This window comes from Scardinius erythrophthalmus (genome assembly GCF_964197995.2).
Source record: "Scardinius erythrophthalmus genome assembly, chromosome: 8".
In the NCBI taxonomy this organism is placed as follows: domain Eukaryota; kingdom Metazoa; phylum Chordata; class Actinopteri; order Cypriniformes; family Leuciscidae; genus Scardinius; species Scardinius erythrophthalmus.
Genome location: NC_138228.1, coordinates 12,164,024 through 12,191,608, shown reverse-complemented (window position 1 = coordinate 12,191,608; position 27,585 = coordinate 12,164,024). Strand labels below are relative to the sequence as shown.

Here is a 27,585-nt window from a genome sequence, read left to right as displayed (position 1 = left end):
AGTATATACAGTAGGAATTGAAACGTGGTTCCTCCTTTTATATTGGAGAGATTTATCTTGGATTGGGCAGAAGCTGTCATGTGTGCATTCCAGCAAAAGTCACTAAGCATTTCATAATTGTCCGAGAATGTGAAACTAATGTGAACAGGGACATTGGCTGGAAGTGCACCAAACGTTTAAAGTAGAATAAACATTCCTCTTTACCGCTGAGCTTCCGGCCCATATCACTGCACCAGCCATTGTATCTGTGTCCACTATTGGATTACCCAGTGACATCTGTACGCACGTGGACTTAAGTGCTCGTAATTCTGAAAATATTTGCTCAGTGGGGGAATATTTTTTAAGCAAATGTGCTCCTAAAGTGCCAGCAGTTTGTAGATAGTTTTTATTGAGCAAATTATATGTTCTTATGTGGTAGAAAAAATGTGTGAGAGACAGAACAAGGAGATCAGGGAAGTATAGAACCAGTCCAGTTCATTCAGTCATAATGGAAAAAATAACATCATGCATACCAAAGAGGTTCGTTGACTGTCACGACTTTATTGTTCAGAAGGCCCAGGGGTTTGTTGTTGGCAACGCATTTATTTTTCTGACAGAATCTTACTTACAAAATTGACTTGCTCCTTAGTCAGCAGTAAAATATTTAGTTGTCCATTTTGTTAGTTATTTTTTAAACTTCATTTACCACATTTTGCATGTGGCTTCCAAGGAGAAATCTGAGGTGAAATATATCTGTTGTGTCTTTACATCTGTTTTATTCTGTAATGACTTATAGGAAGTTCACTCAAGTCAGGCTCAGTATTGTGCTGAACTTTGTCTAACCCTCAATGCCAACAACCGAATTAGACCCAGTGTTTTTCTCGCTCTCCACTGGCCCTTTCATCCCCGTCCAGTGATAACACAGCCTAAATTAAAGCACCAAAGAATATTTCAAAGAAGTACACAGCGCACGAGCGCTCAGAGTCTGGGAGAGCTGACTTTAGCAAGATTAATCGAACTGCTGTAAGTTTCGTTGTTTACAGGGAAGTTTTCATGAGTAATGAATAGAGTCCCTTTCTTGGTAGTAATAGGAACCTAACGACTGGACACGAGATGGCCAAAAGGAGCATTTGTGTATAATATGACCATTGTAAAAGTGAAGCAGCTGAACATGTCTACTTTTTAGTGACATAACAAATGCATAAGCTATTATGATTTCTCAGATATAACGTAACTTCCTGGTAAATGCTTTTTCATAGCCCTGATTTTAGGATATGTTGGCTTTTTAGCAATTTTTTTACCTATTTGATCCCCTTTTATGAATAAATCAGCTTGATTAAAATACTTTGTCTCATTTAAAAAAAATATTGTTTGGTTTTATTTTCCATTATTTGTACTAGTGATAAAACATCAATGCATAGTTTCTCTCCCCATTGCATCCCATCTCTCCTTCAATGTCAATAAAGGCATAAAAAGAAAAAAGAAAAAGAAAAGAAAGTGTATCTTTACCGATTAATTGAATTATTAATTATTAATAACTAATATACCACACCTGAAAATCTAGTTTTGAACAAATATTTGACTGTTTTTAAAGTAAAAAAACAACATAGAACACTTAGTAAAAGTTAAAAAAAATTCTTTAATATTTAAATCAATAATATTTAGTATAACAAAAACAAAGACATAAATCAAATATAAGATTTATCATATAAATAATAATTGATGAATGAACAAATAAATAATGAATGAAATAAAATAAAATAAGTGACTACAATAATTCTACAGTAATTTCATTGTTATTGTTTCTAAAAAAAAATGTTTTTTTCTCTCAGCATTTTTCTTCTCTTTTCTCATACACTCTCGTACATTGAAACACATTGAAGACCAATGACCAAAAAAGCAATATATGCTCACTTGAATGGCTGTCACATCTCTGGATTGAGGCCAGCGAACCCTTTTTCACTTCTAATCCAAGCCGAGTGTCATCATGCAGTTTCTTACTGAGAAAGGGAGACTCTGACTAAACCTCTTACTCGATGCACAGGCGCTCTGTTGATTCTCTCAGGTCCAGAATGTCAAAACCGTTAAACGTTTTATCCCCATTTCCTAACTGATTTCGTCTGCTCAATGTAAATATTCTCCAATAGAAAGCCCATGGAGACGGAGAGAGGGAGGGACTGGAACTAAAATTTACCCGTTACTTTTTTATGGTTGCAGTGGACAGTAAATGCGGTTACCTTACATCTGAAATACTAATTGTTTTGCAAAAGAAGCTGTTTAAATCATAATTGTAAACTGATTGGCCTTTTTTGTGGCACCCTCTTTATATTTAATTTAGATTCTTTTTAGAAGATACCATTTTTTTTATGTTTCTCAATTATAACCCTTGCTAAGACTGTCTAGCTTTGTCATACATTATAAAATAAACAGTCACCAACAATTATTTTTAAAGAGCTTTGAGCACATTGTGTGGTCGTTTCTCCTTACATTTTCATCAGGTAAATGTCTTAAATGCCTTTTTTTCTCTCTCAGATCCTTGCTTCTGGAGACAGTGCCTGGTTTGATTAAGTTGAATAATGAGCAGATCGCTGCAGCAGCGGCGTCCCCAAATGGTCCAGAACAGAAGTGGAATTTCCAGGCCTTCTGTCAGGCACAGCAGAAACAGCGAGATTCACTCATCCAGCAGCAAAAGATGGAGATCAGGTAGACTACCAGTTTCTGTACCAGTAAATGTCTCTGGAAAGTACTAATAAAAATGTAAATGTCAAAATGTAATTTCTGTAGAATATTATAGCATATCGTCCTATTTGTAAAGTGACTGATACAATATATCAGCAGGTCCACACAAAATCTTTGCCCACAGTTTGACTCCCGCATAGGTCTTTACATCCCCCACTCCTTGTGTTTATTAAATATTTTAGATAATTTGTTTATGCTTTCATCTACTAATTTGAATGAGGTTCTCCCAGCTTCACTTAATACTTTTTACAAATTAAAAAAATAATTGCTTTTAGCCCTGCTTGCTAATCCCAAATTATATAAGGTGAAGTATGAACCAGGACTTAAACCAAGACTTCTATTGAAATCCAGGCCTAAAAGACCTAAAATAGGGCTAAAATAAATAATTATTTTATTATTTATTTTAGCCCTATTTTAGGTCTTTTAGACCTATTTTAGGTCTTTTAGGCCTGGATTTCAGATATATGCATATGCGGTATGGCAGAGAAAACTTAAACTGAGCATTTCATTATTTTTAAAATCTTGTGGTATTGCTGTAGAAATGTAGCATTTGTTAATTTTGGCATCAGCTAATTATTTCTTTGAGCTCATACATGGTGAATATCAACAAAAAATTACACTTTCACTTCTGTCAATACAAAAGCCGCCTTAGACGCTGCTGCAGACCACCAGCAAATAAAGCAGAACACTCACCATGTTTCATAAAGCATGATTGGCAGAAGTCTGTGTGTCCTGTGGTTCAAGCTGAGGTCTCTCATAGCTTGGAGGACTTTAGAGAATCCCCCCCAACCCTTCCGCCGCACACTCTGCACAAAGGGTCTTTTGCACACCCGTGGGGACCGCTGCAGACGTTTAACATCTGACCTGACCCAGTGTCAGTCCCAAGCTTTGGCTAGGTAAAGACTCTGCCGTCTGACCGCGATACAACGGTAAACCAATGCCCGTGTTGATTAGAGTGACAGACTGAATTGAGGGATTCATTTAATGTCATCAAACCACAGTAATGAAATGGAATTTATGACACTGACTTATAAAGAGGAATGTTGTGTCACTGCAAAAGCTGTGTTAGTTCTTCAAAATAATTCAAAAACAAAAAAATCCCGGTTTTTCTCTGAGGTAATTTCAATTGTCAGTAAGTAGGGGAACTGTGCAAGGTCTAGGATTGTATTTATTTTCCTTGGCATGCTTTTTACAGCTTGTAATAATGTTTGGCTTTCAGAATGTCCATTGCTGACTGTATATGCAAATTGACATTAATTTGTTTTAATGAGGTAATCAAATTAGCCACATCTCTGTGCTTGTGCTGTATTTGAACATGTTTCGACAGTAGTTTTGTTTCCCAGTACAAATGTACATTGCATTGGACTCTTGGATGGATCTTTTTACGACTCTATTCTGGACTGAAGTGTGTGTTGGAGGGGTGCGGATGCCCCCTTAACCGTGTCAGAGGATTAGAATAGCAGGGACTCAATAGTGACAGAGCTGGTTTCTGATGTTGACAGCAGAGACGGGCTCAGGGGTCAGGGGCAGGAGGGGCGAACTAGCCATGGCTAATAGAGTAATTAAAGGGGTATTGAGACACCTTTGTAGAAACTTCCTGAAACACTTCATTATAGTTTTACATCCCTCAAGAAATATGTTAAAGGCTAGTTTAAATCTTTATCAAGATGTTGGTAAAACATTATAATAAATTTTCATTTCAAGATTACTTAACTGCAGTAGTTACTATGAACTATTAATGATAAGTACATCTAAAACATTTATTAATAATATTAAAATCAAAATCCGAACTAATCTAACATGAACTAGCCTAACAATGAACAGTTGTATTTTTATTAACTAACATTAACAAAGATGAATAAATACTGTAATAAATGTACTGTTCATTGTTAGTTAATATTAGTTAATGCATAATGCAAACTAATGTTATCTAGGAACTTGTAGTGTTACCAAGATGTATTTTTTCCATAAAAGACTGTTTAGGGGCCATTAACACATATGCAATTTTGCATTTAAAAATGCCGTGTTATGTGCAAGATGCTGCAAAAACACTAGATGCAAACACTACTTTCAAACACACACATCCAATGCATGTTTACAGAGAATGACAATGCAAAAGCAACGTAGTGGAATGCAAAAACGCTGTGTGTGAATGGTTCCTAATACATGAAATTTGTGTATTTTTGTTCTCACGTTTTTCACGCAGTTCTGCGCCCTCGCAACATGATGCCCAGCTTCTTGCCATTGGTCACCAACCAGACCTGTTCAGATTGGCAGTGGACCAGCGTTACGCCCATGAATACGGTGACAGCTGTGTCACTGAAGATTCTGCACTGGCCGCAACTGCTTGTAGTCGTTCATGTAGGTTTTCTGAAGCATCTTTTTCACAGGGACAAAATCCAGAGAAGCAACCTCGACATACAGCAGATTGGCAGAATCCACAGAAGACTCAACTTTCTCAATCTGACCTTGAGCTTCGATCTGCTGACCGCATGGAGACACAAAGTGAGAAGGAACCTGTTCAGGCACTGAACCTTAAAATGTATGACTCTCACACACAATGTTTCTCTTACTTTGTCGCAGTAACGTTTACAGCATTTATTATCTGTTTGTAGAAATCATCTCCCATGATTTGAAGGTACATTTAATTTTAGCTAAAGGTAATCAAAATAAAGCTCATCTTTAAGTCATTCATATGACATCGGAACCCTGCTGGGTCTCTCTCCAGATGTTTTAGCGCAGATGAATCATCCAAGGCTTGAGTTCAGTGACATTCATTTAGTCTCTCATGACCTTGGTGAGTCATCAGATAAAATTGTCTTTTGTCTTCTGTGCTATCACTCAGAGAGGCAGCTGTGGTGATCCAGCAACGCTGGCGGAGGAGATGCGTATTGCGGAGACGTGAGGGCCTCCCAGACTTAATTGAAAAAACTAACACAAAATCAAGTCTTCAGAAGGTGGAAGATACCTGCATTGAGAGGCCTGAGAGGGAACGTGCTGCTGTTGTTATTCAGGTGAGACTCACAAAAATTCCTATGTTCAGTTTGGTTTTGTTCAAGGATTGTTTGATCTACAGCATCATATCTCTGGAAACGTGTTTTCCATACCTCCTTTTATGAATGCAATAAATAACTTGAATAAAATTAAATCATCTTCATTACACCTATTACTGCCAAGGGCTTGTTTTGAGTCGGTAGGTAGTGCTTTTGAAAAACAGGCTATTCCTTTCACATGTAACTTCTAAGGGATATTTTCTCTCTCTCTTTGTGTTTAATGAGTCTCTAAGGACTCGAACCGAGAGAAAAAAATGATTAATCAGATTCCAACGTGTCGCTGGAGTGGGAGCGCTAGGGTTCTGATCTGTTAAGTCTTTTTTTTCCCGCGGGGAGTACGCAGATTTAAAGGCATCCCGGTGTTACATTTGTCTTACAAAGCCAAAGTCACAGAAAGTTCAAACTGCAGACCTCGGGGCAATTAAACAGAGGTTAACATGTTTTATCTTCCTAATGGGATAACACACAATATTTATGCTTGCATGTGATTCATGGCTGTGTGTATTGCCCCTGCAGGCTGTGTGGAGAGGCTGCGTTCTGCGAAAAAGACTGGCCCGTGCTCTAGCTGCCGTTCAGATCACAGAAAGCGATGAGGACTTTGAAGAGGTGGACATGGAACAATTCATTTTTGATGAGGTATGAGCAGATGCGTGGTGCTCCTGCCATTACGGTGAAGTCGGCAGACAGATAGCCTGGGCCACTGCGCTGACAGTCCTTTAACTAGCGCTCGTAGCCGTGAGGCGGGAGGCTGTCAGCAGTGATTAGGTATTGAAAAAGAACAGTCAATGAGCGGGAAAGAGGGGAAGGAAAACCTTGTTTTTCTTATGTCACCTGCTATTTTCAGCCCGTTTGCATCACGTTTACTCAAATTAACATTGGCTTAACCTATGAATTACGCTAAGTGAGCTCATCTGTGTAGCTTATTAGGCGATTTATTATAGTGTATTACAATGTCATGTTAAATTGATCTGTATTATCATCTGAAAATTCAGGAGTTTTTCATAAGTTGGCTCTTCAATTTCTGCCTGTCACGACTACAGGGGGGGGGGGGGGGGATCTGTTTTTGAAGTAGCTACATTCTCAAGTGTTTGTCACACACATGAAACGAGTTCAGTGCTTTTAACTTAATGAGATCTGCTACTTGCTTTGAAGGCATAATGAAAAAAAAATGTATCAAAAAAATCTTTATTACCTATGCAAATCCAATCAGATGCCATTTTAGAATAGCTGAGTACCAGCTTTTTTTTAATTTTGTGTGCATCTTGTTGTAAATAGAAAGCGCAGGAGAAAGACTGGATAACCCTGCATTCCTATTCTTCACCGGCCAGAATTATGCCATTTTCGGAACAACTGCCATTGCCAAAGGTAACAGCCCTAGGAACCCTCCTTCTGTCTGTAGGCCGGCACAATCAGAGTCTCTCTGGGTGATTAAGTGCCGAATTTATTGCCTCCAAAAACACAATTACTTTCTGGGCCGCCTCAAACTTCCTTCTCGTCAGCAGATGTCATTTTTCAGCACGGTGCTTTGTCTCCTGCGGTTTCTTTTCTTTAGCAAGAGCTGGCCTTTTCTATCACGGTAGCGGCGCTGTGATGTGATGCAGCTGCTGCTGTGGAGATGTAGAGATTGTCGAATGCACTTCAATGTTCTTAACCAAGATGAAAACTGAGCAGCAGAAATATTATCTATGCTTACATAAAAGAATTGAAAGTTCACATCAAGACAGTCTTTGGGCCCTATCATACACCCGTTTTTTGCTAGTTTCAGTCCGTCGCAGTTATAATTTTTACGTCCTGAGCCACATTGTTTAAATAGCAAATGTATTTGCGCCCATTTGTGCATCCATGGGCGTGCTGGTCTGAAAACGAGCTGTGTTCAGGCGCATTGTTGGCGCGTTGCTATTTTGAGGCAACTGAAATAGACTGCACCATTGACCAACTGAAACCTGGTCTAAAGTCAATGGCGCAATATTTTTTTTGTTATTTAAAGAGCACGTTAGTAATGTGTGCCTATAGGTGGGTCCACAACGCGCGTACACTTTATCCCGTAGATGGTCTGCTTGCGCGCTAGAGAAGCGTTCAGTTTTTCCGCTTGCAAATTCCGCCATGTAAATAGCGAATCCGGCATGGCGCGAGCGCAACTGGCTTTTAAAGGAAAAGGGAGATGAGACTCTGATTGATTTATTGCACGTTACGCCCAAAACACACCCATTACTTATTAAGAGAATAGGGACAACCCTTTTGGACCATGCGCCGGGCACACCGACCATTTTTCCCGTCGTTAAACTAGCAAAAGTGGATTCGGACACGCCCTAAGTGTACTTTAGACCATGCACTTAGATCGTTAAAATAGGGCCCTATGTGTTAGAAATGACATACTGATGCTATCTTTGATTATCTTTTTCGGTACTTACAGCCTCAACTCCTTCTTCCGATGCCGCCAAAGACCCTATCTGTTTTTCCACGGCAACCTAAACATGCCTGGTCAGATAGTGAAGATGCAGCCTGCTTGGAGCAAAGCGTGTCGCCTCACCTTAGTAGCAGGTGATTATTTGGCTTAGTTTCTAATGCTCATGATTATTCAAATAAACATTTTGCTAATGTTTTCTTGCAATGTCTATGGTTTTCTGAACAAACATTTCCAGATCAGTCCTCAAAAAGAACAACATGTCCGAGAAATCAGAAAAAATCCTCAATGAATGGTATGTTTCTATGCTCCTTTGTGCAGTCCTTTCAATAATAAATAATATTATTGGAATAAATAATTGTAAATTATTTTTAATTCTACATAAAAAATGGCCATTTTAGTTACTCTTGCTTACTTCTATTTCAGGGGCATCACTAATGAATCCACTGCCCTTCTCATGCTGAAGAGAGCTAAAAAAATGAAAGGCAGGAAACAACAGGAGAAAAGATTATTGGGTAGGCATATCCATCCATCCATCCATCTTATGAGCTATACTTAAAACCATTCAACTTTTAATTCAGTAGATCCTATATTGGAAATCCTAAATCAGTGCATCTCAATCAGGGGGCCTGGGCCTACTAGGGGCCTTTGAATTCTTCATAAGAGGCCTCATCATGACTTACAATGATTTCTAGACCTGGGAAAGGATTTAAATCAATAAAATCATATAATTCCATGTGCATTTTTATGAATATACGTACACTTTAGAATGAGGCCAAGCTACAAAATATTTTAAGTAAAACATTTTTTTTTTTTAATTCTTATCCTTAATCCTTATCCAGTAAATCACAACTGGAAACAGTGACGGGGCCTTTGAATATTGTTGTGGACAATGGGGTTCTCAAAAAGTTTGAGAACCACTGTAGATTCCTTACAGTATTAGCATCCGGCATAGCCAGTGCAAGTACATTCCTGTCAGTAAAGTTACATTGCATATGTGCAATATGTGCATATTATTACAATAATACTGCATATTTAGTCTATTAAAATCACTACCACTAAAAAGGCTGCTATCAATCAATCTGTACTGACATTCAGAAACTTCTCTGTCTTTGGTGAGCAGTTGTGCCACACTTAGCATGGATCTTTTGATTCCATGAGAAGCTTAATCTGTCATAACAGCAAGCAGCTCCACCCTGTTCCATGCCTTGTCATGTTCGATTGGCCTGTCTGCAAACATTCTCACATATATTCCATCGTGCTTTGAGTTCCAAGGGCCCAGAATCAGCTTCATTACTAGGAGTTAGGAAACATCAGCGCTCATAAGTTCAATGGGCCATGAGTCTAAGAAGAATCCCAGACACGTTAGTCCTGGCCCTGGTCTGGATCCTAGAGGGTTGGCCTGAAGCCGGCTTTGATCAAGGTCAGGAGTGCGTGACTCTAATGCCACAAATCCAATCATGGCCCCATCAAATGAGGGCTTGTGTCAAGCTCTCAGAGCCACTGCTCCATAGGCCCTTTGGTCTTGTAATGGAAAGTGAAGCTTTGGTTTCTGTCAGTTTTCTGTTTGCGCTTGTCTGCTCGATGAATCCTGCATTCGCATGAGCTCATTTGTGGCTGCGTTCCTGTCTGTGTTATGTGTTCTAGACCCAAATCTACGTCTGGCCCTGTTCAGGAGCCACAGTAGCCAGTTTGTTTCCACAGAAACTCAAAGAACACGTTTCGCTTTCAAGGACAACTTTAAAGGTAGGACTGTATATACAGTATACACCACAAACCAAATAAATCACTATATAAATTTTAAAATGAATCACATTTCAAATGAATACAATTTTTTTTCTCTACATTCAGTAAATGAACTGATTCACCTTATGAATCAATTGGTTTATTATATGAATCAGTTGTTGTCATATAATATACAACAATTGATGGAGTTTGCACAATTTCCTGAATTCTGAGAGAACTGATCCATTTTTATTATTCCCCGTGGGCTGGATCCATACAGTCATTTGGGACACGCTTGGATCTATCTTGTGTGTAATACACAAAAACATACACATCGCTCGATCAAATTGAATGCACATGATGGGATCGTAAATAGCTAGCTATTAGGTTGTTTGGGATGGTGGAGAATAAACAAGATGATTGTATTTCAGGAGACTTTGTAGCGGACCTGAAGTGTGAAATTGAGTTAAGTACAGAGGAGGTAGGGCACTTAGGGGTTCCAGACTGAGAGAGAGTGCTGTCTGCAGCCCTTGTGCCACCCTAGGGGGGGTGGGGCTTTCAGTGCGATGCTACCGAGCGTAAGAGATAAGGGATAGATGAAGGGTCACGTTAAAGAGCAGGGCAAATAAATGAAAAGATATCCTCTTTACATGCGAACGGTTGCTTTTTTTTCTTGACTTTTTTGTTGTTGTTCCGACTCCTCCGCCAGTCCCATGGCGTATGTAAGCCGATACCCATTTTCAAGTGGGTTACTTCATGTCCAGCACATCCACAAAAGAGAGCTTGGATAAAATAAACACGAGTGAGGCGGATATCTCGGAAAGAATCTGTCACGGCTTCGGGGGGCTAATCACCTCCAGAAGGGGGCTTGGAGCGCTCGGCTGAAATGTAAGCCCCTGCTGGGGGAGAGCAGGGGAGCGGCGGCCAGCCTGTAGCCTGAGGCTTGGGGCCGTCCCTGGTGGGGTTGGGGTTGTGTTGCTGGTGCCTTCCGCAGGTCAGCAGAGGGGAAGAGCAGGTAGCCTTACCCAACCCCAAAGCCAGGACACAGTCCCATGATGCCCTGCTCATGTTGGTTTCAACATCTTTAATGTTAAGAAATGCAATCACTTTTTTGTTAAATGCAGCGTAGTTGCTTTGCATTAACCTGCAAGTTTTTGCTGCCCTCCTGTGCTTAATTTACACCATGTGTCCTGTATTTCCAGTCTCCTGTATCTGCTGGGCTTGGCACTGTATCACTTCTCAAGTAGATGATGCTTTTGGTTTGGTTGGATTCCTTTGCAAGGAAATCTTGCAAGAGAGTCCACAGAGTCCACTTTTTGAATCAGTTGAACGAGTTTAACTGACATAATAATGTCTTACTTGGTTCATATGTGTAGCTTAACCAATGACTTGATTGCTTCTTTTTTTGCACTTGAGTCAAATAAATTAAAATAATCAGAGGATTTTTAAAACATCAGTTCTTAAATTGAAAAAAAGTTCAGATAAACCTATCATTTAAATCTCACATGAAGATTCCCTCCATTTTGGTGTCCTTTTTTGATTGCTTGAAATTGATGTGATTGACAATGTGTGTGTATGTGTGTGTTGACCGCTGGTTGACCGCCTGTGGTCTGCTCTCTGGAGGTGAAGGTTTGACCCAGGGTAAAGGAAAGTGGGAGACAGAACCTCACGATAAAAGACCTGACCTCCCTCTTTGAGGCTACTCGGAGAACTCCCAAACAATCAAAGCCCCTTGGGTATGTCTCGTACACACACACACATACACTCAAGAATCCCCCACATGCAAAGTGTGTCTTGTGGATAGCCTGTGCGTGTGTGCATGGGGTGACTTCACTGCAGTGAAACAATTTAGGCATTTTGGACACCAAATTCCAGTTTAGTAAGTCAGACCCCAAAATGGAATCTATGGAAGCGTTTTTGATAGACACGAGATAATTATTTTGTGAGATGGAATGTATATAAGCATCAAAATATGAAAGATCTATTGTGGATAAAATACTTTTTTGTATTGTACTTTTTTGTTAAAAATGTTTCATTTTAAAGTTCCTTCTGAGGATACATATATAATCTTAATGTGTTTTTGTACTTTCTCTCTCACTCTCTTGTTATTCTCGCTCTCTCAGTTGTTATCCTGGTTTTGTTAGGGCTAACCATGTGTCATTGCCTCAGTATTGGTATGAAGGAAGAGTAGGATTTCTGAAAATACCTGCGCAGTGACCTTAAGGGAATCATGTTGACCCGCTTCTCTGAACCCACCCCCAGCAATTCGGTTCTGTCATCCTGACCCTCCATGAAAGAGCTGATTCTCTGAGTCCTGCCACCGCCATAGCAGCACCACACTGCCTAATGTACTTAAGAGCCCTTCTAACAGCCGTGACTCCTGGGCCTCCTAATGTCCTGAGGGTGGGATAGATGGGGGGATGCGAGTTCGAGAGCTACTGGATGCTACATGTGCATGTGTTTCTATCATATAATATCTGTGGTTAACTCTGGAGGTCCTTCCCTAAAATCTGTGTGTTCACTGATTGATACACGCAACATCTACCCCTTTTTTTCTTGTAGTTTTGTAACTTTTCAGCAAACAATAATACTTATTATGAACCTGTCTTAATGCACACCTTTTTATGAATCACTTTTTATGAACTCAAGTAACATTTTTATCATTGTTAAAATAGAATTATATTGAATCTATAACCAGCTAAATGCTATAAATTAAATATTAATAATATACATTATAAATAATGTTAAATGATCATATAAACTTATGTACCAAATATTCTATTCTATTCTATTCTATTCTATTCTATTCTATTCTATTCTATTCTATTCTATTCTATTCTATTCTATTCTATTCTATACTTATTTTAAAATTCAGTGGCTCCAAAAGTATTTGGACACTTAAGGGACACAAAATGTATGATTATCATTGCATTAGATAAACTAGACAATATTAAACCAGTGGACATTTATTTTAAAGAAAAATAACATAAGCACCATTTTCAAGTAAAAAATACTTTAGGGCCAATTGGTTAAAGGTCATTGCAAAATGACTAAGTAAAGTTAGTTTTGAGAAAAGCAGGATTTGTTTGCAAAGGCCATTTGGCTAAATATTTTGTTTTGAAATTCATTCATTTTGTGTTCAAGTGTCAAGAGTCCAAGCCGTTGGGAGTGGAAAGTTCCGTGGGTGATTTACTTACAATGCACACATTAAAGAACACAGCAGCAGCCGGATCATTTCCATAATGATCAACGTAATCTACCAAGAGCAGCGCAAATTACCGTCAGGTTTAAGACATGCTTTTTTTGGGCCGTTAAATTAATACCAGTAAATTGACATGCACAAACCTTAGTAAATCGCGTTGCATGATTCATTTAAATACTCTCCTCAGTTAAATGTTGCGTCTGAAAGGGAAACTCCTACAAATGCATATGCAAAATCACACTAATTTGCCCTGTTTAGTAAATCTGTCCGTAAGACTTTTCAGCACCAATAAATGTGGATTGCCTATTTCCCCGTTTTCTTGTACAGCCCTTAGGGAGGAGTTAATCACTTGACATTTTTAGTGGATTTTCAATTAACCCATGACAACTGTAACCCATAAACCTTGTCTGCTCTTTATTTTTTGGCAAAACCATGGAAATGACTTAAATAAATGGCTCATTAGTTCCAGCACTTGGCCGTCAGAAGTTGTTATCAATTCATGCTAGTCTCCACCGAGAACACGTTTATTCTGAATTAAGGCTTTTTAGTGATGCATATTGACACTGTTCATAAATTTCCCTACTTCTTACATACTCATTTGTTTTTTATTGCTCAGATGACTTAAATATACACCACAGAAGTTGGTGAAACAAAGTCATTTTCATGTGCTCTCCAACCTCACAGACTTGCTTCTTCGGCTTCTTAGCTACAGTCCAAAACTATTCTTTTTTGATTCACGTGGTGCTTATCAGGAATTGTCTGGCAAACAACCCCTCTTCTGTTTATTTCAGTAAATATTTAAATGGATGTGTCTGAAAAAAATCTTTTGGGTACTTTTCTTCTTGTTTCATGTCAAATGCAGCTCACAAAGCAGCGAATGAAGTTTACAAATCACCGAAAGCAGAGGAAAAACAAACTTACCAGTGGCTCCAACCCGACACAGACTCTACAGGCACGGGACGGTGAGACACACTGCTCTGAACTAATAGTTCACAACAATGATCAGTTATAGTGGTGACTTGTAAAGGTACACCATCTCACATTTTGTGAATATGCTGTGGTCTATTCAATTACTTTTTTAGGGAACATTTCCTACCTGATATTGGCCATGATATTCTTAATGGTGGGAGAGTGCAGCTTGTGGTAAGAGCCATTTTTTGTCTTTGTTCACTGTTCACTAACATTTTTCTGAACACTTTTTTTCACAAATCCTGTGCTAATTAACTGTGAAGTTAAATTAAAAAGTGGTACTCGTGCAAAAAAAAAAAAAACGTACTAACAATAATTTGCTGCTGTAAATACTTATTTGAAGGAGAGTGAATTTATGAATGTTTGAGTGTGTGAGAGGTTGTCTACACTTTAACGTACCTGTTTTTTTCTTTTAGGCCATTGGGGACAGAGACGGTGTAGATTCGGGAGAAAAATTTTGGGCTGACTCCACTGATGTCTCTCCACCTCGTAAAAAGCATACGCAAGCTCGGAGATACTCAGCTGAAAACAGAAGTGAGTGTTTTACTTCAGTGAATTAACATTAGATAACATAAAATAAAAATAAAAATAAAAATATAAAAAACACATTATATCTTTTTGTGCCAGGTGTGTTTATATTTGGTAATACTGATATTTACAGAGAGACCAACTGTATATTCATGCAGTGAACATTTTTTTTTATTGCTGTAAGTTTTGCGTAAAAATATTGCTTAAGCAGACCATTTGCTTTTTAAAATATTTTTTTGCTGATAAAAAAGGTAATGGAGTATGTAAAAGCCCATTAACATTAGAAACATCTGTGCCCTCATTGTTAATAATATCACGCAAGCAAAAAAAAAAAAAAGAACGTTTTTGTAAAGCACTGAAAAACTCCCTTATATATAATACAACACACTATATAGTGTTATATACATATAACACACTATACATTTTTTTTGTTTTTTTTTAACTGTTATCTCTTTTTCTGCTCCAGGTTTAGGTTGTACTCAGAACATCATCGCCGTATAATAATTTATGAAATGTTAAGGGATGGGATTAATTAAGGAAGGATTTTAAAACACTGCGGACTTCACACAATGATGTGAGGTTAAATCATGTCAGGCAGGTGCCAAATCAAATACTGCACACAGAGTCCAGTGGGTGTGGCATGAAGCGCTCGATGGAAACTGACATGAATGTACACATCATCTGGCTCACTTGATAACCTATTACAACATCACACAAATCCGATTTCACACAACTGAAAACCACTCGACATCACCATGCTTTTTGTTATATGGAAAAAAAGCAGGTTTGATCATTGTTTCCACTGGGGAATGTTTTTCCACTGACCATATTAAGACAAGTGAATTCTTGATACCTTTTAGACAAACATATTTATATATATATATATATATATATATATATATATATATAGATAGATAGATAGATAAATTTATATATATAGTATATACAGTATATACCGTTCAAAAGTTTGTTGTCGCTAAGTTTTTAGCTTTTATGTCGCTAAGAAATTAGCTTTGAAAATTGATGCTGTTCTTCTGTTAACTTTTTATTCATCAAATGATACTGAAAAAAAATTCATGACAGTTTCCACAAAACCTTTATGCAGCACAAATGTTTGCAACATTGATATTAATAAGAGAGATTTCTTTAGCACCAAATTAGCATATTCAAATTAATTCTGTAGGATTATGTGACACTGAAAACTGGAGTATTGATGCTGAAAATTCTCCTTTGTCATAACAGGATTTTTTTTTTTATAAATAGAAAACAGTTAAAACAGTTGTAATAATATTTCACAATATTACTGTTTTACAGTATTTTTGATCAAATAAATGCAGCCTTGGTGAGCATAAGAGATTTCTTTCAAAATAAAGAAATTCAAAACTTTTGAATGGTAATATTATATATATATATATATATATATATATATGCAAACGCCTCTAAGTGCCATCTGAAATTTTCTTCTAGAATTATCATTTTTATCAAGCTCGTATATTTAAGTTCAATAATTTCACTTAAATGACAACTAATAGGTAATCTTCATTGCCATTTGAGTGAAATTACTGAACTTAAATATATGAGCTTTTTGGAAATTTTTATTCTAGAAGGCTTTTGCATCTGAACTCTTCATATATATATGTTTATATATATATATATATATATATATATATATATATATATATATATATATAATAACGGTATATACATATAAAATATGTGTGTATGTGTGTGCACACGTGTGTCAGCTTAGCAGACAGATGCCAGGGTCGATGAGGGGACGGGGGGGGGGGGGGATAATCTCTCTTTCAGCAGGAAACGGTCAGTGAGAGACCCCTGACACCTCTCTGATTAAGTGCGAGCTCTGTCACACACTCTGTGCAACTCAGGACTCACCCTGACAAAGATCCCACTGAGTGACACAAGCAGGGCTCAGCGCATTTAACATAGTGATGTCGGGCTGTGAAGGCTTTTCACTGTCTGTCCTAATAAAGCCAAATTAGATTCCGCTGAAGATTTGAAAATGAAATCCACGAGGATGCTGACAGCCTGACCGACTGAATGACTGACTGGCTGTCTAAATGACTGACTGAATCAAGCCTTTCACACAGAGGTATTTATATAGGTGAATTATTGGAGAAGCGTATAGTGGTATGAAGACTGATTCTACAGATCAAAGAAAATTTAAATGCATGATTTCTTTATAGATTAATTTTACAGTTTGTATGCTGAAGCTATTTCTCTATAATCCACAAATATCAGTACTCATTTTCTGAAAGAGAATGTTTTATTCCCATCGCGTGTTAAGCCTGTTTATCAGCTAACGTAATACAAATTTTCCCAGTCCATCATAGGCCTCTTGTGATTTGAATTGGATCAGCGTGAGCGATTAGGTCATGGGCACAAAGTTGACATGCTTAGTACTATGTTCAATTATAGTAAGGACTCTATAAATACTACTTAGCTTTAATGCAACAAGATACCCTCTACTTACTGGGGCCGAGCCATAAAGAACAGTTTAGGGAGCCATAAACGTTTTCATTATGTGTGTAGAGGAAATCTCCCGGTGCCTCATTTTTTGCCCTCTTTCAAAGGTAATGGGAGCAAAATGGCTGAAAACAATTTGTTTGGTCACAGCGGTTAAGTGAGTGTGTGGCCGTTTTATTAAATATCAGCCCACAGAATTCGGGTAACAACATTTGTCTCTCTGAATATAAACTTCCAGGGTTTGAAGTGCAATTAATATCCATCGAGGGCTGACGTCTAGTTTTTCCACTTTAAACAACACAGACAAGGAACAAATTAATACTAATGTAGTAAAACCAAAAGTTTGAATTAGCTAAACAATTACTACATTTGTAAAGTGGGTTACACTTTATTTTAAGGTAACTCCGTAACAGAGTAAATAGACAAATAAGTACCGAGTAATATTGATTAACTACATGTACATACTGTAGGGTTAAGGTTGGGATTTGGTTTAGGGTTAGTTACTTGAAATTCTGCATAATTTACTGTTATTACTGAAGTAATGTGAAACTGTCACCTTAAAATAAAGTGTTTGCATGAAATGTATTGAATTTATTAAGAGCCAAGGAACAGAACAGTTAGCTTCAGACTACATTTGATCTTTGAAATGAAATTCTGTGTGGTAAGATATGGTGCACGCTATCCTCCCGAATCTATTAAGTTTTAGCTGCTGTTTCGTTTTGCCATGTATGACTTCTTGCTGAGCGCAGCCATGGGTTCTACACGTGGAACACATCAGCTACAGAAAAAAGCTTGCATTGTACTGTGTGTTTGAAAGAACCGTGCATGTTAGAAACACCAGAAATGTCAGTCAAAGTCTTAACAGGTATTTGAAAATGGATTAGCATTATTGAAGGTGTATTTTTACAAAATGATCTTTGTCTTCACAGAAACAGAAGTGCCATCCCCCACCAGAGTCAATTCAGCTCCGATCCAAAAGGAACGCATCTCGTTCCGGGACAACCCAGTGCGACAGAGTGGAGGCTGGGGTGGAGGAAAGAAGAGGGCCAAAGTGAACAAGTAAAAAGATAACCACATTAGCTTGTGTTTGTTGCACTGAGACAATATTGATTCAGTTTGTTCTTTTGTTTTTACCCTTCGTATTTGCGGCCGTGTATATATTCGGAGTGTGATGGATGTCTTGTTGATGTAAGCCCTTAACAAGACTTACAATGCACATTTGATCTCCGCTGAAATTCCTTGCAGCTGCTGTTTTTACTAAAATCCAGCTTCCTCTTCTACAAATGAATTAGAAGCATTGGATGAGATATAGCCCAAATATCTGCAGGCGGTCACAGGATACGTATTGCTTTCAAGTATCACTCCATTTAACATGAGCACTGCGAGCCATGGAATGGGTGGAAACCATTTACAAATGACATGCTTAATATGCAGACAATGACAGGCAATAAAAACCAGCTTGTTCCTGTATTTAATTTACTTTTTTCTTTCCTTATACTAGGAATTTGTGTTGTTCATAAAGCTCGGTATAAAATGATGCACATTTAATGAAAGTAATCAAAATCACTGTCAATAAAGTATTTGGTTTGTACTCAAACACCTATTTTTTTTAAATCTCTGATAAAATGCAAAACAGTCAGTTATCTAAGATAACAGATAATATCCTTCTTTCTGTATTTTAACTTTCTGGCACCAGTTTAGGGTTCATTTTGTATGCCTATATGATAAAATAGCCTAAATCTTGAGAATGGGGTGTCTTATTAGTGGGAGTTTTGGCATTGTGTTTGGATACGTGTCCCATATTGAGTAGGGTACATTTCCAAGTTTCCACTTTTGCTGAATCTCAGAATAACAGACTGAATTTTTGCAGACTGATGCCAGCAGGTAATTCATGCCAGTTGTTACCCACAGAAAACATAGGCAAACCCTGAGAGATAATCTTTTCAACTGCCAGCAAGAGCAGATCTGCATAGGTTAGTAAAACCCTTCAGAGCCATATAAAACCTATTGGTTTGTTTGGGTTTCTAATAGACTACGTTGTATTTAACTACCCAGGAACGCATTATGGGGAAAATAAATAGCCTACTCGTTGAATAATCCTTCACACTAAAATGAAAAGGCCTTTCAAACCAAATTTCACATTTCAAGCTCAATGCATCTGGCCTGACCTGGGCAGCTCAATCACAGCAGCTGGAAGAAGTGACTGTGGCCACAAACCGTTTATTATCATTTTAATTACTTAAGTGACTGCAAAGGCGTATGTACACAAACCCAGCTGACACTCTCGTACTGAACTCTGACTTTCACCAGAGATTCATTCTGTCTAGTACATAAGAAAGAGAGAGAGAGAAACAGAGAGAGGCAATAAACAATGGCAAACATGTCATTGGCCTGAAAGCCTCATGTGCCCTTTCAAATTATGTTAGAATGTACTTTCATAATAGAGAAAATCATCTATGTACCAATTTGACAGAAATCATATTAGGGAGATCCCTCTGTCATTCCGGGTTATTATTATAACTAAAACTAAAACATTAAACTAAAACCAAAAAACATTTTCCAAAACATTTTCCATTTTAATTTACAGTTCAACTTGATTTACAAAAATGAAATAAAATTAATAAAAACTAGACATATAAAAAAACAAAATTACTAAAAGTTTACCTAAAAACATGTATATAAAAATATAAAATGTAATTCAAAATATTAATAAAAACTCTCACTGATACTAAAATATCACTGCTGTCATTATATATGAGCTTTTTACATTACATTATATTATATTATATTATATTATATGTAAGGGATAATGTATAGAGAGGCGTTTGACAGCCTGAAGGGCTTGTTATTCGCTATAACGACCGCCTCTCTATACATTATCCCGCTTATTACATGGCTACCTACAAAATAAATAAATAATTTGACGCGAATTATTGATTTAAAAAGGAGTTTATTGATTTAAAAACGATTGTATTGCTTCCGCCAAAGAAAATAGTCCGTTCCGCGTCCATAGCAACGCGCTGTTTTTCATGGCAACGGTCTGTTATACTCCGCAGCGGTCTGTTATAAAGAAATAACAGACCGCATTCTACATTGGAATTCAGCCAAGCCATGTAATAATATATTATATTATATTATATTATATTATATTATAGAAACAGCCATACGCTACATAAATACAAAAATAAAGACTCAATTTGGAGAACTTTTTCCCATAATGTTGCATAATGTTTTTTTTTATATAGGCCTATACTTTTTTTTATTTGGTATCGAAAGGATACCTAAGGCGCGTGTATTTACGCGCTTAATTGAGTGAAATTAGATCGTAAGTAATATAGCTTCTTCTGCGCTTTCATGTGCTTTGCTTCTAATGCGCAGACAAAATTTCAACAAACCACACAGAATTTCTCACATTTTCCCCTCAGCAAGAGGTCCAAATAGAAGGTCATTTCAGAGCCTTAATAAGAACCCCTGCTACTTAAGAGCACCCCTATTTATTTTCATTTTTTTCTCGGAGTGGCACCATCAAACCCCAAGCATTGTAAGTGACCCTTAGATATGGCTAGCCTGGCAGGTGGTAAGGTTTGCTGGCAGAGAGAAGACGGTGATCTCTTACACACACTTTGGAGTGAGGGTGGTATCGGATGACGCCTTTCCTGTTTGAGATACAAACGTTTAGGTGGTCGAAGAATCATTTTGGTGTCGAGCTTTATAATCTCGCATCGCAAATGCTTTCTGCGCGTGTCAAAACTGTTGCTGTCGGGAATGTCAAGCTCTTCGTTGTTTGCGTTATCAGTGGATTTTAGATAAATCCTAGTGTGTCAACTAAAAAGAACCGAACAAATGACTCTAATATGATAGTTTTTAATATCACACTTTTATTAAAGCATATGGTCATTATCTTGAACTTTGAGAGGATATAGGCCTAGCTTTTCAAATGGTGTGGGAAAAGGGATTATTATTATTTTTTATTTATTTTTTATTAAGGTCACATATGCCTGCATTTCTTCACAGTTGAGTTATATGAGTGTGACCGGTCAGCAAGCTCTGCGTGCCGTCGTGATATTATTCCTATTATTCGTCGTATTATTGATTGGAAGATTCAGATTGACGTTTCATGCGACTTGCAAACACAGGTTTGTCGTGCCGAAATAACTATTAGAATAATGTTATAAGAAGAAAAACTATCTTTAAAAAAGTGCTGCAGCAAATGCCTGTTTACTGGTTCTCTGAAACTTGTATCTGTACGTTAAAAATCTTTAATATAGGCCTAAATAAAGACCATATGGCTAGTTTGTAAAAACGTTTAAAATAAGTAAAAAGTATATTATAATTTTTCTGGAAATTTACATGATATTTAACAAGGCAATATGCATACTTTATTTAAAAATATTTTTAGGATTGTTTTTATAAATAAAACGTATTATCACCTTAAAATCATTCATACAATAATATAGAGCAAATAAGATGCGTAAATAATTGAATGACATTTACAGAACTGTAAAATAAATGTTTTTAGCCCACATGCCATATTTTTCTGGCAAAAGATTGTGCGCTGGAACATTTTACACTTGCTGAATTAAATATTTAGAAAATGAAGTGTGCTGTTTGCAGTGAAATACAGTTTTTTTTTACTAAAGTAGAACGTTTTGATGTTAATTTATTAATAACTGTATTCGTTTTATTAAATAACGTAAAAAATATGTAAAGCGTCTATAAAGACAACTTACTTTATAGTGTTCTTTAAGCATTCATCCGACTTAAATATGATTAGTGAAATGCTTAGTATTGTTTACAAATGGTTTAACACTTTAAATATCGCGCAATATATCTCCAGTCGGATTTATCAGTTAAATGATCATTAGAGATATCCAAACACACTGAAAGCGAAAGCAAGTGTAACTGTTTCATTTCGGGTCATCAGAGAGTTTCATAAATCTTATTTAGTGCTTGTGCGCGTGGGTGGAGTTTCACCTTCTCCATATTCAGAAGTTGGGTGGTTGCTTGAATCTCCCACTCTTTGCCGTATAAAGAGTGGCCCTCGGTCTCTTTAAGACAAGACAAATTAACGACTTGTACAAATAATTGGCTGCATTGCTTCATTTTTGACATCACTAAAACATTTATGGTGTCCATTGACGCTCTTCATGCTTGAGACGAGGCCAGAAGGATGATGGAGTACTTGAGCGACAAGTTCTCCTTGAAAAGTCAAGCGATTAAAGGCAGCGATTACTACATGGACCAAGTCATGGAGACTTTAGACAATGTGCCGTACTACAACAAGACATCACCGAAATGCGTCCAAGCCTTCTCGATGCAGAGCAATGAGCAACACAACACGATGGACAGATCGTCTCCGTGTGACAACCAAAACAGTAAGTCTGGCTTTGAGTTTAAAAAGTTTCAAATGTAACAAAACATTTTGTAAAACATTTAAAGATTCTTCCGTGGTGTTTTGCAACACCTTGGTTCAGTAACTAAGTTGCTTTGTGGTTCTCAAATTAAGTTCTTAAAAGTTTCTTTAGGCCAATGCGTTCAGATTTCAGATTAAAGCACCGATTTATGTGGTGAAAAGTGAAAAAGTTCTTTGTGTCATAATGTCCTCCTGTGGCATCAGACTATAAAATCACTTTTTTGTAATAATCTTTATTTTTATGTGTAAAACAAAATAGCCTATTAGAAGATAATTACCGGTTTTGCGTATTCCAACGTAAAATGTTTTTATTTTATTTATTGGTAGCCTATGGCTATACGTAAATAGCGAAAAAGATAAGAATTAAATGTGAAAAATATGTAGATTTAACCAATATTTAAATATTATTTTTTTTTTTTTTTGAAAAGTTACAACTTTTCAACAGGTCAAACGTTTGAATAATGTGTTGAGTTGTAGGCTAATATTTAAAAATATAGGCCTAGGGAGTTATGAACAAAAAACAGCTACAAAGTTGTTTATGTTGTTTTTAGATATATTTTTAAGAAACGTGTCCCTTGACTAATTCCTTATAATTCTAAATAAACGTTTTTGGCCTTTAAAACTATATTATTCTATTAAAAGCATTGCTCTTTTATTTATCCGCTTATGGGCTACTTTTGGTAGGCTAACACTTTTAATGAAAAAAGTCGTTCGAAAACAATGTTGCAGATAAGTGATTTATTGTCATTAAAAGAGCAAAATGAAAATAAATAAATGTCATTTTTTCTCCCTGATTGTACGTAGACTAAATAGCCCAATAATACAGGCCTTTCTTTTTTTTTTCTCCGCATAAAGGTACATAGGCAGGACTAACATAAACTTTTTTATTTATATAGAAATTAATAAAGTGTATATTTAAGGTATTGTTTGTTATTTTTTTACAAACCCTTTGAGATCATCATATAGCTACGGTGTAAAAAAAATATTTGGAAAAAGTTTACAGCCTACAACTTTATTCCATGCAGTTTCTCTATGTTGAAACATTTTTTAAATAAAGTTTTAGATTTAATTTTAGATGCTGCTGAAATTGCAATTTTATGTCAACTACCTTTATTTTAATCACGATCACAGGCGTGAATTACTGCGCTCCAAAAACGGAGGACAGCAGCCTGCACGCGCTGGAGAACTGCTGCAGTGTCCGAGTTTCACCGGCCACAACCGGACCAGACAAAACCGAGCTGGACGACATCGGCGAAAAATGCGACAGCAACGTGTCGAGCAGCAAGAAGAGACGCCATCGCACAACCTTTACCAGCGCTCAACTTGAGGAACTCGAGAAAGTCTTCCAGAAAACGCATTACCCAGATGTGTATGTGAGAGAACAGCTGGCCATGAGAACCGAGCTCACGGAGGCAAGAGTTCAGGTAATGGCTCACTCTCATTTGGATTCTCTAAAACTCTTTCGCTTTTTATTGAATTATTTTAGGAACTTTTCAAAAACTTAGGCCTCGTCTGAGAAAAACTCATTATGTTTGAGGACATTTTACGCACTATCAAACATTCAAATCAAATTTGGTGGCTCAAACTTACATGCATTCCTCAACGTAAACAAATGAAAACAAACTATAATTGAAAACGTACCATGAATTTCAGCCTGAAATGTTGACGATAAAATGACAGTGGTGAAATAACCTGTTCATTCAACATTTACGCTTGGCTCTTGGCGCTCTGCGTCACACTTTTCGACATGCAGGATAATCCATTACTTTCAATGAGAAACCTATGGCGTCATATGTAGACGCGTTGGGAATGGGAATGTTATCTGAACGATGAACGATGTGACGAGTTGTTTGAGAATGCTTTTTCAACCATTTTGAATTTAATAACTGATGAACAAAATCAAGTTTAACTCTTGAAAACTCAAAAATTGAGAAAACAGAAACTGAGACAAATGAATTGATGGAAATAAAGATGCTGTCCTGATGAAAACATATTTACAGTGCTCACTAAAATATACAAAATAAAGGTTCTGAAATGGGGGTTAAAATAAAGGTTCTTTATTGGCATTGACGGTTCCATGAGGAACCTTTAACATCCATGGACTCTTTGGAAAAAGTTGTTTTTGGTTCCCCCAAAGAACCTTTCAGTGAACAGTTCCTAAAAGAACAATTTTTGTATTCTTTGTGTAAAGAATATTTTAATAACCTGAAGAGCCTTTTTGCACTATACAAAACCTTTTTGTCCAATGGAAAGGTTCCATGGATCTAAAATATTTTTTTCAAATAACTATATACTAATAAAGAACTGTTATTTTTAAGAGTGTTTGTGTACCATGGCGTTATTACCTTTATTTAGTTATATTTGTTTCCTATCTAAACATAGTAACCCTTCCTATGTCACAATTTATGAATTTAATGTCACAGCCCTGTAATTAAATTATATATTCTAAAGATATATTATAAATGGTAGCACTTTATTTTACTGTGTCCTTGTTACACGTTACATGTAACTAACCCTAAAACACACCCTAATTTTAACCATAATCCTATAGTACATGTAGTTAATTATTGTTACTCAGTACTAACTCAGATTCATTCAATCGTTAAACATAATGCAAAAATAACTAAACGTTCCTCTTTCTATTCAAGGTATGGTTCCAGAACAGAAGAGCCAAGTGGAGGAAGAGAGAAAGATATGGACAGATCCAACAGGCCAAAAGCCACTTTGCAGCAACCTATGACATATCAATGCTGCCCCGGACAGACAGCTACTCACAGGTGAATTACTTATTTATATCATAATAATAAAGATCATCTATTCTAATGCATGGCTGTTGATTAAATATGCATCAGCATATTTACCTGTATTGGCAACCCTGCATTGTTGTTCATCACTGTTTGAATGTCTTTAACCCAGTGTTTCTGCACGATGTCTCAGAAGTAATCACATATTTGTCATATATTGTAGAAGTAGATTTCTTGATCTTTTTATATATAATAAAATATTCAAGGTGACAGTATTTATTGATCTGGTTGCAAAATATTACTGAAAAGTCACAAAACATTTGACGTAATTTCAGCAAATAGCATATGGTGAGGGTGAGCGGTGGGCGGCTGCAGAGAGCCATCTCACGGTAACTGACAAAACCTGTTGGGAGGATAGGAGAGGAAGATTTACATGGCACCGCGGGACCTCAATTTCCTTCATCCGAGAGCATATTCCTCACTCATGCGTTTTCCATAGTCGTATAAAAAAAGCCTCTGCCTTAATTTGACATTACAGCAGGTCCTTATTGCACCAGGCATGTTGTAAACCAGACTGCAGGGCTTGTGTTTGTCTTATGCCATGACATGTGTACGCTCAGATTTTTGTGGTGAACACAGATGCATTTTTGTGGACTGCAGGGTTTGTTTTTAAAAGCCCGGTCTGGATTCATTTAAAGTCTTGGACATAATCGTCACTGTATTTTAATGCAGATTGAGGGTGTATCTGATATGATGTCATCAGTTTATCAGAAACTTTTCCCAGGCACACAAAAATGCATTGATTTCTGTTTTTAAAATTTAATTAACTTTCCAAATCGGAATGTATATTGATGTGCCATGAAACATTTGGTTTTCTTTATTGTGATCATTATTCAAGCCTGTTGTTGTTTTTCCATCCCCATTTCATCACATGTACCAAAAAGTGTTTTTTTTTTTCTTTTCTTTTTTTGTCTCACATTCTCTGACCGCACAGATTCCCAACAACTTATGGACGGGTCCCACCCCAGGCAGTTCCGTAGTGTCTTCCTGCATGATCCCGCGAGGTTCCCCTCCCTGCGTGACGTCGCCCTACCCCCACTCGCCGAGGGCCGCCGAGCACGGTTACGTGGGCTTCCCCAATCACCAGCAAAATCAGTTTGGAGTTAATCACGTGTCTCTCAATAACTTCTTCGCCGATTCACTTCTGACTCCTTCACCGAACAGTCACGCCGCGTTTGAGACCAAACCCGAGTTTGAACGGCGGTCCTCCAGCATTGCTGTACTGCGCATGAAGGCTAAAGAACATGCAGCCAACATAACTTGGGCCATGTGAACTCTGAACTTAGTCTAATAGTCATGATCGGAACTGTTTTTGCCTAATAATAATAATAATAATACTACAGTCAGTTACTTTCGTGAAATAGTGGCTGTCCAGTTTATATTATTACTTTTTATATTTTTATTGGAACAACAAAGATTTCAGCCCGTGATTATAGACATTTAAAAAAATAATTTAATTAAATAGTGTTTTTTCTTCTTTTGTTTTAGCATCTCTTGTTGTCATGAATATGAAGGGCGCAGAACTCAACAGTATTATACTCTCATGACATTAACAGAGAGGTTATGGCTGACATATTAACACTATGTCTGTGTGCTTTGCAGCAAAGCTGTATTAACGCTCTCTAGCTGTGGCTAGTCTGCTGTGCCACGTGCAGAGGAGCACATTTTATTATTTTATGGAAATAAAAGTTCATTCAAATAAGCAATGTGTTTCCTTTTTTTTTTTTTTTACTCTCTTAGCTCCTGCTCTCTTTTGATAGAACATGATTCACCAATAGATTGTCATTTTGAATCATATTAGCTGCCTTTAAAAAATGTCATGAATATACATTTGTAACACTTCAAAGTTCAGTCTTTTGTTGTTTTATGAATTAGGTACACTACCGTTCAATTTAAAATATTTTTAAATATTTTTTTAAAGATTATATATTTTTTTGTTGCTGTGATGGCAAAGCTGAATATTCAGCATCATTACTCCAGTCTTCAGCATCACATGATCCTTCAGAAATCATTATAAAATATGCTGATTTGGCGCTCAGAAAACATTTATTATTAGGCCTATTATCAATGTTGAAAACGGTTGTGCTGCTTAGTTTATTTTTTATTTTTTTGTGGAAACCATGACACATTTTATTCTTTGATGAACAGAAAGCTCAAAAGAATTTGAAATAGATTTTAGTGTAAAAGTCTTTTACTGTGACTTTTGATCAATTTAATGCCCTCGCTGAATAAAAGTATTAATTTCTTCTTCTTTTTTTTAAAACAACAACAGTTGTGTACGTTTT

General features: G+C 36.9%; 2 protein-coding genes across 2 annotated transcripts in view; both read left to right on the top strand.

Moving 5' to 3' along the window:
- Positions 1-18,146, top strand: part of lrriq1 (leucine-rich repeats and IQ motif containing 1) — a gene marked incomplete at its 3' end in the record, with an annotated part of 28,924 nt that extends 10,778 nt beyond the window's left edge. Inside the window, exons 12-24 of the mRNA XM_081372801.1 lie at positions 2,512-2,682; positions 4,925-5,260; positions 5,564-5,732; positions 6,288-6,407; positions 7,047-7,136; positions 8,185-8,305; positions 8,419-8,470; positions 8,602-8,690; positions 9,823-9,921; positions 13,947-14,064; positions 14,185-14,245; positions 14,488-14,605; positions 18,013-18,146. Of these exons, the coding sequence (XP_081228927.1) occupies positions 2,512-2,682; positions 4,925-5,260; positions 5,564-5,732; positions 6,288-6,407; positions 7,047-7,136; positions 8,185-8,305; positions 8,419-8,470; positions 8,602-8,690; positions 9,823-9,921; positions 13,947-14,064; positions 14,185-14,245; positions 14,488-14,605; positions 18,013-18,146 (1,678 nt within the window). The remainder of the gene's footprint in view (positions 1-2,511; positions 2,683-4,924; positions 5,261-5,563; positions 5,733-6,287; positions 6,408-7,046; positions 7,137-8,184; positions 8,306-8,418; positions 8,471-8,601; positions 8,691-9,822; positions 9,922-13,946; positions 14,065-14,184; positions 14,246-14,487; positions 14,606-18,012) is intronic.
- Positions 18,147-22,253: 4,107 nt separating this feature from the next.
- alx1 (ALX homeobox 1) lies at positions 22,254-26,960 on the top strand (the record flags this gene model as incomplete). The annotated part of the gene is made up of 4 exons (XM_081371797.1): positions 22,254-22,458; positions 23,628-23,920; positions 25,145-25,273; positions 26,235-26,960. The coding sequence occupies 4 exons, from the start codon at positions 22,254-22,256 to the stop codon at positions 26,571-26,573; spliced, it is 966 nt and encodes a 321-aa protein (XP_081227923.1). The 3' UTR covers positions 26,574-26,960.
- Between the last annotated feature and the right edge of the window lie 625 nt (positions 26,961-27,585).